Source organism: Delphinus delphis, chromosome 3 (assembly GCF_949987515.2).
Source record: "Delphinus delphis chromosome 3, mDelDel1.2, whole genome shotgun sequence".
Classification (NCBI taxonomy): Eukaryota; Metazoa; Chordata; class Mammalia; order Artiodactyla; family Delphinidae; genus Delphinus; species Delphinus delphis.
The window spans coordinates 6,829,011-6,848,313 of NC_082685.1; the positions used below are offsets into that span (position 1 = coordinate 6,829,011).

Genomic DNA, 19,303 nt, shown 5'->3' on the forward strand with positions numbered 1-19,303 from the left:
ATCTTTTGTCTGCCTGAATTTGGACTTTCAGGAGGGACCTTAAATTTTCTCAAAAAAGTTTCTGTCTGGTTCTTATTTTTGTCTCATAAGGCAGAAAGTATTCTTTATTTCATCTGCTGATGAATTCCTAGCCTCTAGAATACTGCCTTGCTTGTATTGGTTTCTCAAAAAATATTTGTTGAATGAAGATAAAGACACTGGTTAGAAGCTTCAATTCTACCAGAGGGAAACATGTGAAAAGTGACCTAGATAATTGCTTAGGTGAACAGTTTTAGGAACCTTGGAGGGTAAATTTAGTGTGTGGTAGAGAAGAGTTAGGGCTTGAGGGGGGATTTTGGGATGTTTAGGAAGGTTTGAGCTGTAAAGAATTCATCCATCCATCCATCCATCCATCCATTCATCCTTTATTTCATCCATCCATCCTTTATTCCATCCATCCATCATTCCATCCATCATCCATCATTTCATCCATCCATCTATCCATCCATCCATCCATCATTCCATCCATCCCTCCATCCATCCACCCACCCATCCATCCATCATTCCATCCATCTTTTTTTTTTAACATCTTTATTGGAGTATAATTGCTTTACAATGGTGCGTTAGTTTCTGCTTTATAACAAAGTGAATCAGTTATACATATACATATATCCCCATATCTCCTCCCTCTTGCGTCATCCATCCATATTTTCAACAAATATTTATTAAGTGTCTACTGTGTGCCAGGAACTATTCTAGGCTTTTGGAACTCAGTGATGAATAAAACAGACAAAAATCCCTGGCCTGTTGAAGTGAAGGGAGGGGAAACAGACAAGAAGCCCATAAATAAGTAACATATATAATCAATTAGATGGTGAAAAGTGTTATGGAAAAGCAGGAAGTGGGGATAAGGACTGTTGGGGTGCATGGGGTTTGCAATTTTAAATAGGATGGTTAGGAAGCCCTTACTGATAAGGTGACATGTAAGTAAAGGACTGTAGGAGGTGGGAGTGGTCAGCGAGGGTGTATCTAGGGGAGTTACGTTCTGGGGTAGAAGGTATGGCAGGTGCAAAGGCCCTGAGGTAGGAGGGAACCTTCCTGGTGTGTCGAGGAACAGTGGGAGAACGTGCAGAGGCTGCCCTGACCACTTCCCTGTCTCTTTCCAGGTTGGCTGGTTCCCCTCCAACTATGTGGAAGAGGATTATTCTGAGTACTGCTGAGCTTTGGCACATTGCCAGAGCGATGAGAAACTCTAGACTCTGAGCCTGGGATGAGCAGGCAGCGGGCCTCGGGGCTGTGAAAGGTCCTGGCGGGCTGAGAGTCCGGGATGGACTGTGGAGGGCTAGCGCCCAGCTGGCAGGCCTCCTGGGATGATGCCCTGCCTTAATTTATAATACACTGATTTCCTCTTGGGTCCCCTCGAGAAGGCAGGGCTCAAGTCAACCGCTTTTAATAAAATGATGAATGGATGGACTTGTGTCAGACCTGGGAAGGGAAAGATGGGCAAGGGCATTGGGACACAGACAAAAGCCCCCCTCACTAATTCCTGCTTTCTGGCTCCATCACCTTTCTCTGCCATTTAAAAGAAAACCTGAAATAGGAAATGAGACCCCCACGTGGCAGGAAAGAATTTTATGCTCACAGATTCCAGATCACAAACATGGAACTCTCATTTTTTTTTCTGTAATAGGACATAATTACTATTTGGAGCCTCTCCAGTTCTGCTAAGTGGTAAAAACCTTCATCTCAGTTGAATCTGGGTCTCCTGAGTCAATTCTCTCCAAGGTCATGTCTCAACTCCAGGGGCTTTGGCACTGGAGTGTTGCAAAGACTGCTAGTTCTTGGTGGTTATCTTCCATCACTGCCTCCTGCTGAGACGTAATTGCTTCTGTTTCATCTTCCGTGCCTCTGCATTTTCCATATCCCTCTTGGCTCACGCAGCGCATCTGGCTTTTTCCCCTTAAATGCTGAATGGAATGAATCTACATCCTGGTTTCCCCGGGACAGTCCTGGCTATTGCCCTAGTGTAGTTATTAACCACGATCCTTTTCATTCTCCAAAGTGTCCTGGTTTGGATGATAAATTATACAGTCACTGTCTTAGGTTGAGCTGCTCCAGAAGCAGAGCCTGAGACAAGGATTTGGGGGTGCAAAATCTATCTGGGAGGTGATCCGAGGAAGCAGCTGGGATGGAGCAGGGAAGAGAGATGGGAAGGGGAGGGAGACACAGGGAGCGTGGATGAGGTCACAGCTTTGGGCAATGGGGGTTCCTCTTTATTCAGGACCTCTGGAAGTCAGTATAGAACAAGCCTTGGAGTTGACAGGCAAGGGAGCTGGGGTATTTATCCACCAACTTCCATTTGTCACGGCTTGAGAGCTGCTCTTATATAGGCAGTACATTCTCTGGCGGCCAGAGAACCACAGGCATATTTGGAGCTACTGACCTGTAGGGACCTTGTCGGTACTGGGGCACTATGGGTGGGATGCTGACAGGGTCTGCACAGTCCTTGGCAGCCATGCCCACTCAGTGGATGCTGCCACATGCAGGGTGTGGGGAAACTCCGTAGAGCCTGCTCTATCCTGGGGTCCGGGGGGCTCCAGGGAAACTTTAGTCCTCATCTGGTATCACAGAATGGCAGAGCCCCTATTTTTGTCAGACTTCAAGACTTAGCTCTGCTTAATCTGATTAATGACCATTCCATGGAGAATCCAAATGCCTTTCCAGTGTTTTTGCTTCTGTTTGGTGCCCTGTAATTTGGGGCTATCTTTTAGACATCTTGAACCCATTGGTCAAAGGCACACGGATCCTACCAGTGGTCTGTGGATCCTTGAGGAGCTTTGAATCCTCTGAAAGAAAATCCAGGATTTGCATATATCTGCATATTTTTGGGAGGACGATGTCTCAGATTTCACTTGATTCTGAAGCTGTTTAGACTGGGGTTGGGCTAATAGGATATAGGGATGCATCTCTGGACCTGTCTCTGAGTTTAACTGTCTTTCCCATCCAACTCCTCCCGTCCACACTGGGAAACCATGATCTATTTTGTTGCAGGAAAAATTGACTCAGCCTGAATGCTTTTCTGCATCTATAGCCAGACTTTCTTTTTACTTAATAGAATTTATTATTTTAAAAAATGGTGGCAGAACACACGTAACATCGAATTTACCATCCTAACCTGTTTTACCTGTACAGTTCAGTAATGGGATGAATATTATACTGTTGTGCAATCAATCTCCAGAAATTGTCATCTTGCAAAAGGGAAACCGTCCCCATGGAGCGATCAGTTCCCTTTTCCCTCTCCCACTGTCCCCTGGCAACCACTTTGGCCAGACTTTTATCTAGAGCCCTTGAGGGCTTAGATGGTGGGGGCTCAAAACCCAAGAATAAGCATCTTTAATTAGGCTTTTGAAGTTCGAAAGCCAGGATGGTGCTTTTTTGGTAAATCTCCTGCAGGAATAACTGTTAGGAGGAAAAAAATGATGGTGGCCAAGGCTGAGGAGGGCCCATGGGCAATATATTAATTTGATGGAAAATAGTTAATACTTGTGAATATTACTCCACTCCCCTAATGATGGAGGCAGCCCTCATGTTGAACATTCAACGATGCCTGGTACCACGATAGTAAGCTCTTCACAGACGTTATCTAATATAATCTCACAACCAGCTTCTTGGAGAGTTGAGCGTCTTGGCCAAGGTTCCAGGAGGATTCGAAGGTCAGCTCTGCCCTTACAAAGTTAGCTGTCACATGTTGGAAAAGTGACTTCACCTTTCTGAACCAGAGAAAGCTAAATCACCTGTTTGAGAGCATAGTTAGTTTGTGTCTAAGTGTAAAGCTGCCTTCTTCACCTTCTTAACCATTGTTCCAGTAGCTGGTGGGGACCTAATCATTTCCTTGGTTCTCTCCCCAACCCCAGGTAAGCCAGTGCTCAGACAGCACCTGTGTACACCGGGCCAGGTGCAGGATCCAGAGTCTGGTGTGACGTGTGCTCCGTGTTTGAAGGGCTGTGAAACTGGAAACAGGGTATTGGAGAGGGAATGGAGTTCCAAGGGTCAGGGATTATGGGGAGGGGCTTCTGCCCTCCCCCGCAACTTCCTCCTGAGCCACGCCATGAATTTACCTAAGGTGGCTACCTGGGTTGTCTAATTCAATGGTGTCAATGGGGTTGAGGTCATGGACTTATTCTTGGAGGTCTTGAATCACTGTCCTCCAGCCCCAGGCTGAACTTTGAGCTTGAGTTCTAACCCTGGTCTTGGGGGGTCTTCGGTTGGGCCTTTAAGCCCCAGCACAACACGACCTGTATCAGTCACCTTGAGCTGAGTATTGCTGCTGTAACAAGTGACTCCCCATCCCAACATCTCACAAACAGCTCCTTCACACATTGGCCTCAACTCTGCTGAAGAAGAAGTTTCTGGAAAGAGAAGGTACTGCAGGAATCACACTGTTGGAGACCTCCAGCCTTGGGATGTGTCAGGCAGAAGGAAAAGAGAGATGGCAGGACCACTCAGTTGTTCCTAATGTTTCTTCTTGGGGATGACGAGAAGACATTTCATTGGCCAGAGCAAGTCGTATGGCCCAGAGTAGCATCAGTAGGGCAGAAAGGTTTACTCCTCTTCCAGGGAGAGGCAGTGAATACTTGGAACAAAACCAGAACCTGCCAGAGAGCCTGTTCTATCATTCATTCATTCATTCATTTACTCACTTCATTTATTTATTTGGCTGTGTCGGGTCTTAGTTGCGGCACACGGGGTCTTTGTTGCGGAATGCGGGATATTTTGTTGTGGTGCGTGAACTTCTCTCCAGTTGCGGCACGCGGCTTAGTTGCTCCATGGCATGTGGAATCTTAGTTCCCCAACTAAGGATCAAACTCACGTCCCCTGCATTGGAAGGGGGATTCTTAACCACTGGACCACCAGGGAAGTCCCCTCACTCACTTTTGTGACACTGGCAGTTATGGGTTGACTGTGTCCCCACAAATTTGTATGTTGAAGTCCTAACCTTCCCAGGACCTCAGAATGTGACTGTATTTGGAGATGGGTTCTTTTATTTTTGCATTACATGGGCCTCTCCCTGCTGTGGCCTTTCCCGTTGTGGAGCACAGGCTCCGGACACGCAGGCCCAGCGGCCATGGCTCACGGGCCCAGCCACTCCACGGCATGTGGGATCTTCCCGGACCGGGGCATGAACCCGCGTCCCCTGCATCGGCAGGTGGACTCTCAACCACAGTGCCACCAGGGAAGCCCTGGAGATGGGTTCTTTAAAGAGGTAATTGAGTTAAAATGAGGTCGAGGTCATTAGGATGGACCCTAATCAAATGTGACTGGTGTCCTTCTAAGAATTGGGATGCACCATCAACAGATGAATGGATAAAGAAGATGTGTGTGTGTGTATATGGATGGACCTAGAGATTATCATACTAAGTGAAGTAAGTCAGAAAAAGGCATATACTGTATGATATCACTTATATGGGGAATCTAAAAAATTATACAGATGAATTTCTTCACAAAACAGAAACAGACTCACAGACATAGACGACAAACTTATGGTTGCCAAAGGGGAAAGCATGGGGGGCGGGGACGATTTGGGAGTATGGGATTAATAGATACAAACTACTTTATATAAAACAGATAATCAATGAAGTCCTGCTGTATAGCACAGGGAACTATATTCAATATCCTGTAATAAACCATAATGGAAAAGTATATATACGTATAACTGAATCACTTTGCTGTACACCTGAAACTAACAATATTGTAAATCAGCTATACTTCAATTTAAAAAGAAAGAAAAATGGGAGGAATTTCGGGGAATGTGCAAATGAGCATTAACTCTGCTTAGAGGGGGAGGGAGAGAGTGAGGGTCTGGAGAAGTGGTTGGACCTGCTTCCTTATGTGCCCCTAGAGGGACCAGGCAGACCTCTGCTGGAGGAGGCCACCTCTTGCTGGCTGGTGGAGGAGGGGCCTCAGGTGTGCCCTGGAGTGGCCCGCTGATGGTTGGAGACGTTGGATCCGGGGAACAGCTGTCACCCGAATATACCGGCAGAGAAAGGTTCAAAAGAACACAGGGCAACCCCATGATGCCCTAACTCGGAAGTTCTCTGGTGCTGGCTGTCAGTTACATCCGGCTGTCACACGCACACACACACACGCACGCACGCGCGTGTGCGCACACACACGCACACACACGCACGCACGCACGCGCGCGTGCGCACACACACACACACACACACACGCACTGTATTAGCTCGCTCAGTCTGCTGTAACAAAGTACCACAAACTGAGTGGCTTAATTAAACAATAGAAATGTATTGTCTCACAGCTCTGGAGACTGGAAGTCCAAGATCAATGTGTTTTCAGTGGGGCAGCGCTCCCTCTGAAGACGCCAGAAAGAAATCTGTTTCAGGCATCTCTGTCTCTTACCTCCTGGGAGTTTTCTTAGCCTGTGGTAGCAAAACTCCAGTGTTTACATGGTGTCCTCCCTGTATGCGTTTGTCTGTGCCCAAATTTCTCCCTCCTAGGGAATTCCCTGGCAGTCCATGGGTTAGGACTCCATGCGTTCAGGGCCGAGGGCTGCGAAGCCACAACAAAACAAAACAAATTTTTCCCTCCTATAAGGACACCAGTCATACCAGATGAAGGGTCCACCTTACTCCAGCATGGCCTCAAATGAACTCGTCACATCTGCCAAGACCCTATTTCTAAGAAAGGTCACATTCTGAGGTTCTGGGGGTTAGGACTCCAACATGTGAGTTTGTTTTTTTGTGGGGGGAGTGCAATTTAACCCATAACACACATGATGGTTGCAAAGCCCCTTGTGAAGATACACCCACATAACAGGCCAAGCATATGCACAGACTGTCATGAAGAAACACAGCCCCCCAGATACACACAGACGGGCAAATACGGCAAAGAGAGACCGGCAAGAAGACTCACAGGTGGTCATAGACAGACAGACAGACAAAAAGGATCTACCCACATCCACAGCAGATGCACGACACAGAAATACTCCCCCGCACTGCGACAGGCCGACAGACCCCAGACCCAAATACTCCCCTCCCCAAACACCAAAACGGACTGAAATATCAACAGAAACACATACACGGATGTAAAAATACTGACACCTCCTTTCAACCTGCAATTCACAGGTGCACATAAAAAGCGATAGATACGGAGACATATGTCTACTCAGCCGGGCACGGAAACACACCCCAAACACATAACAGACGGTACCTGAAATAGGAAGACAGACTGACAGATAACACACCTCAAACGTATTCACTCATACACCCAGCCCTGGGACCTTACTAACTCCAATGAAGGCGTCCACAGGTGAAATCGGACAGATACCCATTGGATCAAACATTTATAAACATCACAAAGACACACACACACACACACACACACACACACACACACACACACACACACACACACACACACACGAGGGCATCACAAAGGCAGATAGCTACAAAGTTAAGCCAAGCTTGCCCCCTGGTGGACACTAGCAGTAGTGCCCCAACCTCTTTGGCTGACACCTGGATCCCTGCTTAGGGCAGGGAGGAGAGACCAGAGAAAGGTAGGGGTGTGTGTGTGTGTGTGTGTGTGTGTGTGTGTGTGTGTGTGTGTGTGTGTGTGTGTGTGTGTGTGTGTGTGTGGTGTGTGCTTGTTCACAAACCTGTCTATATGGGCCTAGGTTTGGGCACCAGAAAGGGCCCCTGATGCTCTTGGCTTTGCAGCATCATCACACTGCCCAGGGGTATGCTCCCCCCACCCCCGATTCATTCACCCAAAAGCACAGGGAAGGGATCCACAGAGGTCTCATTTCAGAGTCTTGTTGGATACAAACACTCACAGCCTCATGTGGGTGGGGCAAGAGGGAGAAACACAGAGTCGGAGGAGCCTAGAGGGATGAATTTCGTGGAAGGAGAGGTTGGATCTGGGTCTTTGAAGGATAAGCATGTGTTTATACTGTTGAGAAGGCACCTATTGTAGGTGGAGCGGGCTCTACCCAGAGCCTTTTACTGTGGTCCAAAGGCTCTGCCTCTTTAATCCCTTCCAGGGCTCAGTTAGTACCCTGTATCTCCTGGAAGATAAAGTTAAGCCAAAGAAATGACTCTCTAATGGTGGAATGCCAATGAAATCAGGCACAGGGCAAATTTTCTTTCTTTCTTTTAAAACCCAGTTTACTGAGGTATGATTGACATGAAAAATTATACACGTTGAGTGTATACATCACGATGAGTTTGGGGATACGTATCCACCTGCGAAACCGTCACCACCATCAAGGCCATCAACATATCCTTCACCCCCCAAAGTTTACTCCTGCGGTGGATTTTCATGTTGGGGCCCCATTACATTTCATGGGGACTGTTGACGAAATCCTATCCTCGGGGACCCAGCACGCTGTTTGAGATGGGGCAGGAGGGGATCAGGTCCCGTGAATCCTTCCCCACTGTGTCCTCACTTCACCAGTTTGAAGCTGTGTGCTGCCCCCTTGTTGCCTTCTCCGACTTTAAGCTTTCTGCTTAGACTGTTCCCCGACCAGGCTGGAAGAGCAGGCTCCAGGACAGGCTTACAAGTTTGAGATTTAAACTGCAGGAGGTAGGGAGCCATGGAGTAAGGGGATTTAATCAGTGGATGTTGGCATGGCATTTTACACCTGCTGTGGCTGATTTAAAGTCATTTAAAGTATCATCACTTTCTTTGTCTCCAGTAATATCTCCCCAATTTCCAATCCATTCTGCAAAAGCACAACCAATATCATAGAGTCCAGGCACCAGGCTGAACCCTTAGGATGACCCACAGGGCCCTATATAATTTGCATCTCCCTTCTTTCCCTGGACACACTGACCTCTGGAAGCAGGAAGGGGCAGGAGAAAAAGCTGAGCAAAGATGCGGCCTCATCTTGAGTTTACTTAGAGATTAGCTTCATGGAGAAAAAGGATGTAGAGTAGCAGGGTAGAGAGTATCTTGATGGTGGTGGGTGGTTATTATTGATCAGGCAGCCACGGAAGCATCTCTGACATTTGAACTGAGACCCTGAGTGAATGGAGAGAGTGCACCATGGAAAGCGGGAAGGAAAAACTTGTGTCTCAAGCAGAGGAAATGGCACATGAAAAGGCTCTGAGGAGGCTGTTGAATCAGTACCCTGTATTTTCTGGAAGAGAAATGCTTTTAGCCAAAGGAATGACTCTCTAATAGTGGAATTTCAGGCAATGAAGTCAGACATGGGACAAATTTCCTTCTTCTTCTCCTTTTTTTTTAAACCGCTTTATGGAGGTATGAGGAATGAGCTTGGTGAAATCAAGAACTAGTAATAAGGTCAAAGTGATCTGAAATAGAGAAAAGAGAGAAGTAAGAGGTTGACAGGGACAAACCATGGTGAAAACTTGGGATTTTTTCTAACCTTAATGGGAAGCCAGTGTTTCTGTATATACTTGCATCCGGTAGAAAAGTGCTTGGTTAGGGGAATAAGGGGATACTGAAACTCATCCTGAGTTAAGCTGCAGGTGTCAAAGGGGGGCATTGTTCTCTAATTCTCACAAAGACTTCTTGCAGAACTTCAGTGGTTACCATAGGAAGCTATTGAAGGTTTATAAAAATGTATAATTTTTTTATTGTGGTAAATATGCATAATATACTCACACCATAGCTTGGACCCAAGTTTGGTTGGGTAACAGATAGATATACCATATTTTGTATGTCCACTCATCTGTTGACAGACATTTGGGCTGTTTCCACCTTTTGGCTATTGGGAATAGTGCTTCGACGAGTGTTCTTTACCACTCGTAAATGGTTGAAGAGGGAATTTCCTGGCGGTCCAGTGGTTAGGCTTTTACTGCAGGGGGTGCGGTTTTGATCCCTGGTAGGTGGTAAGATCCTGCAAGCCGCGTGGTACGGCCAAAAAGAAAAAAAAATGGTTGAAGAAAATCAAAAGAAAAACAATATTTCATGACAAGTGAAAAGTATATGGAATTTGAATTTCAGAATCCACAGGGCAAGTTTTATTGGCGCACAGCCACACTCATTTACATGCCATCTAAGGCTGCTTTCACAGTAAGACGACAAAGTGGCAACAGAGACCCAAAGGCTTCCAAAGTAGAAAATATTTGCTACTTGGACCTTTACAGAAAAAGGTGCTGACCCTTGAGCTAAGGGACCGCAAGCCTGGCTTTTAGCCATCTATTTCGCCAGCTCTGCTTGGATGATATAATAAAACTCTTTTATTGCATTTTATTGTTATGTTCTCCCACGTTTGGGAACTGCAGCCTGACCAAGAGAGAGCCCCACCATCATATCCTGTAATGATAATATACATGTACATGGATGTGTATGTATGTAGTGTGTTGTACTAGTGATAATATAGTTGATGTTTGTTGACTGTGTACTTGTTACTCTAAATGCTTTTGATGTGTTACTTCATTTAGTCCCTGTGATAACTTTTGAAGTAGACATATATCTTTTTTAAATTAATTAATTTTTAATTGAAGTATAGTTGATTTATAATGTTTCAGGTGTACAGCAAAGTGATTCAGTTATCTATCTCTACATCTGCATTCATTTTCAGATTCTTTTCCATTATAGGTTATTACAAGATATTGAATATAGTTTCCTGAGCTCTACAGTAAGACCTTGCTGTTTATCTATTTTATGTATAGTAGTGTGCATCTGTTAATCCCAAACTCCTAATTTATCTCTCCCTCCCCTTTCCTCTATGGTAACCATAAGTTTGTTTTCTATGTCTGTGAGTCTATTTCTGTTTTGTAAATAAGTTCATTTGTATCAATTTTTTTAGAGTCCCCATATAAGTGATATCATATGGTATTTGTCTTTCTCTTTCTGACTTACTTTGCTTAGTATAATCTCTAGGTCCATCCATGTTGCTGCAAATGGCATGATTTCATTCTTTTTTATGGCTGAGTAATATTCCATTGTATCTATGTACCACATCTTCTTTATCCACTCCTCTGTCGATGGACATTTAGGTTGCTTCCAGAAGTAGACATATTTTTTTAGTAGATAAGAAAAGGGAGGGTCAAAGAGGCTATCACGTTTTAAGGTCACATGCTGAGTGGTTGGAGCTGGAATGTGAGTGTGATGGGTTGAACTGTGTCCCCCCACAAAGTGTATATGTTGAAGTCCTCACGCCCAGGACCTCAGAATGTGACTGTACTTGGAGATGAGGGTCTTTACAGGGGTGATTACATTAAATGAATTCATTAGGATGGACCCTGATCCAATAGGACTGTGTCCTTAAGAGAAGAGGAGATTAAGACGCAGACACACACAGAGGGATGACCACGTGAGGACACAGGGAGAAGACGGTTGTCTACAAGCCAACGAGAGAGGCCTCAGAGGAAACCAGCCCTGCCAACACCTTGACTGTGGACTTCCAGCCTCTATACCATGAGAGAATATATATTTGTTGTGTAAGCCCACAACACCTAGACTGTGGTATTTTGTTAGGGTAGCCCTAGCAAACGAATACACTGAAACTAGTTCTATCTGCCAGCATGTTCTAAGCTCATGGACTATGAGCTTAGAATATTTCTTGTTTGGGCTGTCTCCTGAAGTTCCTTTCCTTCCAGCATCTTCCTTCCTTTCAGAGGCTCAGACCTCGAGGGCCACTTTCTTCTTACATTGTTGGAGAGCTGCTTCCTCAAATACTGGTTCCTACTTGCTTGCACTTTGGGGTGGGGGGGGCCCTAGGTTTAGGGAGCAAATATGATGATGTATTATTTTTCTCTCATAGCTCTGTCTACCCACATCTTCTTCTGGTTCTACTTCTGGTTCTGTCCAAACGAGGTCTAGTTACAATTCCTCTAGCTGTGAGATGGAATGATAACTAGAAAACCATTCAGGGAACTGAGTTTCTGCAGATATTTTGCAGAGGGAGAGTAGGTGTACAGCAATGCTTGCAAACACCGGCGATGCACCCACAGGGAAGTGGAAATGCAAATTGTTACACATTCACTATGTAGGTTCAAGAGTGTACCCAGGCTCTAACTACTGATGTGGAAGGATTTCCTAGAAACATTTCTTATCTGTCAGGGTGCAGTTAGGAAACATGGACTGCACTAGTTTTTGTTGTTTCCTTTAAGTTTTAAAGGAAGTATAGATTTAGATCTTTCCTCAACTTGCTAAGGTCATGTGTATTTATCATTGTGAAATAAACCAGGCTCTAACTACTGATGTGGAAGGATTTCCTAGAAACATTTCTTATCTGTCAGGGTGCAGTTAGGAAACATGAACTGCACTAGTTTTTGTTGTTTCCTTTAAGTTTTAAAGGAAGTATAGATTTAGATCGTTCCTCAACTTGCTAAGGTCATGTGTATTTATCATTGTGAAATAACATGAGAAAGAGATCACACTTCACTGGAGAAACTCTAAACGCATGTCTTCTGATCCCTTCACATAACATAAAATAGTTTGGTCCCTTTAGACACAGTATGCGCAATGTAACAATTGGGTCCCTTCACGTGGCACGCACAGTAAAATGATTTGGCGGAATGCTGGGTCTGGGTCCTCTTTCCTTTGGAGCCCATCTTACCAAATTTATTGAGGGGGTGATATATGTACAACAAACTGCTTCCTTTCACAAGTGTAAAATTGGATGCATTTTGATAACTTCTGCCACAGTCAAGATACAGAATGTTTCCATCACATCCCTAAGTTTTCCTGAGCCCTTTTGTAATCCTTCCCTCCCTCCACTCCTGGCCCTAGGCAACTCTGGAAACTGGCACCTAATTTCCTCTGGACCTCAACCCTTTCCTCTTGTTGATTTTCTTTGTATCTCACTGTGACGATGGCTATAGGCTGAGTTCTGTAAGTCATCCTAGGGAGTCATTGAACCGGGTGTGGTTCTCGGGGACTGTCAACAAACCACCCCTGCTGGGCAGGGGTCTGAGGAGCCCAGATAACTAGGAATCCTTCTAAGGAAGCTGTGGCTCTGTCCTTCATCAACTGCATCCCTCCTAGGACTCCTGTTCCTTTTGTCCAGCTCCCACGCCCTCAAATCTCTGGTCATCTTTCTGGGACCAGGGGAGGGTCAGGCGATTCAGCAGCTCCTCTTTCTTTCTTCCTTCTCATTTGTTTCTTAATTTTCTAGGATACAACAGCCAACGGAATTCCTTCCCTACCCCAGGGGATGCTCCCAGCCTTTGGAGAGAAACAGACATTCAAAGAAGCATAGATCATACTGAGTGTTGGGATTCGGGGAGCACAGAGGAGGCCTGTGCTAATCCTGAAGTGGAGGGCAGGGAGGGCTTTCTGGAGGAGGTGAAATTTACATGGGAAGGCTCCCTGGAGGAGGTGGTATTTACCCTGGAAACCTTCCTGGAGGAGGTGATATTTATATTGGAAAGGTCCCTCCCCCACTCCCCACGGGAGGAGATGATACTTACATGGGAAAGATGCATAGGATATGGGGTGAGTACCCACGTCAGACCTGGGGTCAGGAGACAGCTTAGAGGTTAATGGCTGGGAGGGATTCTTAGGCCCTCCTGGAAGCTGACTCTGCCATGAGGATTCTTGTTTCAGGGTTGATTGAGGGAGGGCATTTAGCAGAGGACAAGTGAGGGGAACAGGGTAGGATAGAAGAAAGAGTTGAGCACGGAGGTAGTCCTAGCTGGAGCCCAGCCTCTGCCTGACCCCATGGGCATCCCTGGAGCCTGAATAACACCACCCAGCTGACCTCACTTTGTTTTTTTTGTTTTTTGCGGTACGCGGGCCTCTCACCGCTGTGGCCTCTCCCGTTGCGGAGCACAGGCTCCGGACGCGCAGGCTCAGCGGCCATGGCTCACGGGCCCAGCCGCTCCACAGCATGTGGGATCTTCCCGGAACGGGGCACGAACCCGTGTCCCCTGCATCAGCAGGCGGACTCTCAACCACTGCGCCACCAGGGAAGCCCTTGACCTCACTTTGGAGTGAGGTTTTGACCTCCATGACCATCGGTTATTGGCCGTGGGCTGGTTCTGAGGGTTTGTGCAGGCATTGAACTGGAGAGCAGTTCTCTGGAGAACAGGAAGCTGTGAGCCGTTAGCAGGCAACACCCACAGCAGCTGGCGGATGGGTGTCCAGCTTCAAGGGTGGCTGGACATGCCATCGACAGTGTCCACTACAGGAGACTTTGGTTAGTTTAGGATGACTGAGGCTTTGGAGGGAGAAGGAAACAATGAAGTCAGAGGGGTACCAATATAAGACTAGGCAGAGTATTTTTGTTTTTGTATCTGCATTGTGGTTTTTATTTTATTTTTTTAAAATTTTTATTGGAGTATAGTGGATTTACAACATTGTGTTAGTTTCTACTGTACAGCAAAGTGAATCAGCTATAAGTATACATATATATGCTCTTTTTAAAATCCTTCTCCCATATGGGTCACTACAGAGTATCGAGTAGAGTTCCCTGTGCTCTACAGTAAGTCCTAATTAGTTATCTATTTTACATATAGTGGTGTGTATATGTCAATCCCAATCTCCCAATTTATCCCTCCCTCACTTTACCCCCCCAGTAATGATAAGTTTGTTTTCCACCTCTGTGTCTCTATTTCTGTTTTGTAAGTTCATTTGTACCATTTTTTTCTAGATTCCACATATAAGCAATATCATATGATAGTTTTCTTTCTCTGCCTGACTTATTTCACTCAGGATGACAATCTGAGTGATAGGCCCATCCATGTTGCTGCAAATAGCATTATTTCGTCCTTTTCTATGGCTGAGTAGTATTCCATTCCTCTGTCGATGGACATTTAAGCTGTTTCCATGTCCTGTCTATTGTAAATAGTGCTGCTATGAACATTGGGATGCATGTTTCTTTTTGAATTATGGTATATTAGGCAGGGTCTTGAGTGCTGTATCAATGAGCCTGCACTTCATCCTGAGGGTACTAGGGAGCCATGGGGGGTTTTAGAGTACAGGAGGAACACGTCAAGTTGGGTAGGGCTGCCCTGGGGCCACCCTCCCTCCGACACCCTCATTAAGAGTGAAGATGAGTATTGGATAAAGAAGATGTGGTACATATATATAATGAAATACTACTCAGCCATAAAAAGGAACGAAATAGTGCTGCCAGTTTCAGAGATGTGGATGGACCTAGAGACTGTCATACAGAGTGACGTAAGTCAGAAGGAGAAAAGCAAATATTGTATAATATCGCTTATATATGGAATCTTGAAAAATGGCACAGATGAACTTCTCTGCAACGCAGAAATAGAGTCACAGATGTAGAGAACAAACTTATGGTTACCAAGGGGGGAAGGGGGGTGGGATGAACTGGAAGATTGGGATTGACATACATACACTACTATGTATAACATAGATAACTAATGAGAACCTACTGTAGAGCACAGGGAACTCTACTCAATGCTCTGTGGTGACCGAAATGGGAAGGAAATCTGAAAAAGAGAGGATATATGTATACGTATGACTGATTCACTTTGCTGTACAGCAGAAACGAACACAACATCGTAAAGCAACTACACTCCAATAAAGAAAGAAGAAGTACAGATGAGTGACGTCTCTGGGGCTCCTCCAGACTGACTTCTGTCGTCTTGAGTGTCCCTCAATTTCCCCTTTGCCGGGAAAGTCACAATAGTTCGTCTTCCACAAGCCACTTTACTAGAATTGTGCATTTCCTTCCCTTTCTTCGCCCCCTACACCGGCCCTCATCCCCGGAGGATCTCTGCCGTCCAGATTTCATAGCCTCGGTCACTTCTTTAGCGTTTGAAGGATGACTGGCAGCTTGCATCCCCAATCACTCACCAGGATCCCAGACCCCATCTGCGGTCAGTAGAATAATGAGGCTCCCCCCAACCCCCGCCAGGTTGGCCACATCCTAGTCCCTGGAGGCTGTGAATATAGGACCTTCTACCGCAAAAGGGACTTTGCGGGTGTGATGAAGTTAAGGGTCTTGAGACAGGAGAATATTCTGGGTGATCTGAGTAGGTCTAATGTAATCACAAAATCCTTTTAAAGGGGGGTGGAAGGAGGGTCAGAGAGAGAAGGAGACGGAGAGAGAGAGGGAGAGAGACTGCAGACAGAGGGAATGAGACAAATCTATCATCTATCTATCATCTATCTATCTATCTATCCATCTATCCATCTGTCTATCTATCCATCCATCCATGGAGTGAATGTGTGTGTGTGAGAGAGAGAGAGAGAGGGAGAGAGAAAGAGAGAGAGGGATTTAGGAGATACTGCGTTGCTGGTTTTGAAGATGGAGGAAGGGGCTTTGAGCCCAGGGATGTCGGCTGTCTCCAGAAGCTGGAAAAGACAAGGAATAGAGTCTCCCTTAGAGCCTCCAGAAGGATCGCAACCCTGCTGACATCTTGATTTCAGCCCCGCTAAGACTCATTTGGGACGCTGACCTCCAGACCTGTAATGTTATAAATTTGTGTTGTTTCAAGCCACTATGTTTGCGGCGATTTGTTTTGGGAGCATCAGGAAACTCATCCACAACCTCGTCTCGCCCCCAGGCCCCCTGAGGAATCTGGGCTTGGTTGAAAAACCTCACCTCCAAAGGTCAATTCCTCCTTCGGTCCCAGACTCCCCACCTACATCCAGACATCCCCCCATTCTGCTGTTCCTGCCTCCTAAATTCCTCTTCGTCTCCACAGCCCTTGCCCTCCTCCAGGTCATCACACCTTTCTTCTCTCCATCTCCCAACCCATGACCACATCCTGTCTGACACCCATACTACACAACACAAGTGTTGTAAAATACCAATGCGACCGTTACTTCCTTGCTAAAATGTCTTTTATTGTCCTGCGGAGACGGTCTAAACTCTTCCATGTTCAATGGAAGGTCCTGCCTGAAACGGACTTGCTGACTCTTCTAACTGAGTCACTGCTGGCACCATGCCTCCGATCAGTAGCTGTGACCACTTATTATTGACACAATGTCAATAATAACTGATAATATTGAGTATTATTTTTGCCAGGCAGGATCTTTTGGCTTTATCACATTAAACCTCAAACCCTATGATGTTATGATGATCCTTTTTTTTTTTTTTTAACTGACAGGGACAATTGCTTCTAAGTGTATCAGTTATCTCCTGCTGCGTAACAAATCACTCTCCAAATGTAACAGCTTAAAACAACACATTTTTAATTTTCTTACAGTTTCTGAGGGTCGGGAATCTGGGGGTGGCTTAGCTGGGTGGAGCTCGATCAGGGTCTTCTCAGGAGGTCACAGTCAAGCTGTTGGCTGGAATCTGAGTTCCCCCTCATGTGGGCTTCTCCGTGGCACTGCTTGAGTGTCCTCACAACATGGTAACTGATGTCCCTTCAGTGAATGATCCTGGAAAGAAAGAGGGAGGGGAAAACCACCATGATGCTTACAACCTCAGATGTCTCAGATCCCACACAAGGTCACATCTTCCTTTCTCTGTTCCTTAGAAACAAGTCACTAAGTCCAGCTCATACTCAAGGAGAGAAGAATTAGGTTTCCCCCTCTTGAAGGGAGGACTATCAAAGAATTTGAGTAATAGCCAAGCCTTGGAGATTTTCCTGTGTGTCAGGACCTGTTACATACAGCCATTCCTCTGATGCTCGCCTCAACCCCTGAAATATGTCCTGCTTATCAAGCCCATTTTACAGATGGCATGTTGAGGCATAGAGAAATTAATTGCTGAAGAAGGTGTGGAGAAAAGGGAACCTTCCTATACTGTTGGTGGGAATATAAATTGGTGCAGTCACTATGGAGAACTGTACGGAGGTTCCTTAAAAAACTAAAAGTAGAGTTACCACATGATCTAGCAATCCTACTCCTGGGCGTATATCCAGAGAAAAACATAATTTGAAAAGATACATGTATCCCCAATGTTCACAACAGCACTGTTTACAATAACCAAGACATGGAAGCAACCTAAATGTTCATCAACAGGTGAATGGCTAAAGAAGATGTGATATATTTATACAATGGAATATTACTCGGCCATAAAAAGAAGGAAATAATGCCATTTGCAGCAACATGGATGGACTTAGAGATTATCATACTAAGTGAAGTAAGCCAGACAGAGAAAGACAAATACCATATGATATCACTTATATGTGGAATCTAAATAAGTGATACAAATGAACTTATTGACAAAACAGAAATTGACTCACAGACATAGAAAACAAACTTATAGTTACCAAAGGGGAAAGGGAGGGGAGGGATAAATTAGGAGTTTGGGGTTAACAGATACACATTACTATATATAAACTAGATAAACAACAAGGACCTACTGTATAGTACAGGGAACTATACTCAATATCTTGCAATAACCTATAATGGAACAGAATGTAAAAAAATGAATATATATATATGTATATATATATATATATATATATATCTGAATCACTTTGCTGTACACCTGAAAATAGCACAACATTGTAAATCAATTATATTTCAATAAAAAATAAAAAAAGAGTAGGTCTGTGTCTTTATTCCCATCTTGCCCCTGGGTTCTTCATGACTTTTTTTTTTCTTAGATTCCATATATATGTGTTAGCATACGGTATTTGTTTTTCTCTTTCTGACTTACTTCACTCTGTATGACAGTCTCTAGGTCCATCCATCTCACTACAAATAACTCAATTTCGTTTCTTTTTATGGCTGAGTAATATTCCATTGTATAGATGTGCCACATCTTCTTTATCCTACTAGAGAATGGACTTGAGGATATGGGGAGGGGGAGGGGTAAGCTGTGACAAAGTGAGAGAGTGGCATGGACGTATATACACTACCAAACGTAAAACAGATAGCTAGTGGGAAGCGGCTGCATAGCACAGGGAGATCAGCTCGGTGCTTTGTGACCACCCAGAGGGGTGGGATAGGGAGGGTGGGAGGGAGGGAGATGCGAGAGGGAAGAGATATGGGAACATATGTATATGTATAACTGATTCACTTTGTTATAAAGCAGAAACTAACACACGATTATAAAGCAATTATACTCCAATAAAGATGTTAAAAAAATTTAAAAAAGAACTTGCCCAGGACCACACGTAACTAGCAAGCGGTGGAGACAAGATTTGGACCCCTGGCGACCTGGTGCTAGAGTGTTTTTATCCTCCGGAGCTTCTCTTAACATTGCTCCATTTATCTCCCTTCTTGGTGAACTTTACTGTATTTCTGTGCTGCCTCTTAATTGCAGCCTCACTGGGTAGGGTCTCCTGATGAACAGAAGGAACCACTGATGAATCTGCTTCAGCGATCATAACTCCAAGGTGTATATTTTGCCTTGCACAGAGCAATAAAGGAGAACATAAAAACAAGTGGGGCTCTTCTTCCCAAGAACGTGGGGCTGGTCTTTGCACCTAAGTTTTGGCTTGGAGCAGGTGTTCTTGGT

The 19,303-nt window shown here is 45.1% G+C and overlaps 1 protein-coding gene across 3 annotated transcripts in view; it reads left to right on the forward strand.

Annotated features, from left to right (window-relative positions):
• The window catches only part of VAV1 (vav guanine nucleotide exchange factor 1), a 51,242-nt gene extending 49,801 nt beyond the window's left edge, over window positions 1-1,441 (forward strand). For all 3 annotated transcript variants that reach the window (XM_060007583.1, XM_060007582.1, XM_060007584.1), the window contains exon 27: window positions 1,146-1,441. In XM_060007583.1, coding sequence (XP_059863566.1) covers window positions 1,146-1,199 — 54 coding nt within the window. In that variant the 3' untranslated portion in view covers window positions 1,200-1,441. The remainder of the gene's footprint in view (window positions 1-1,145) is intronic.
• The last annotated feature ends 17,862 nt before the right edge of the window (window positions 1,442-19,303 follow it).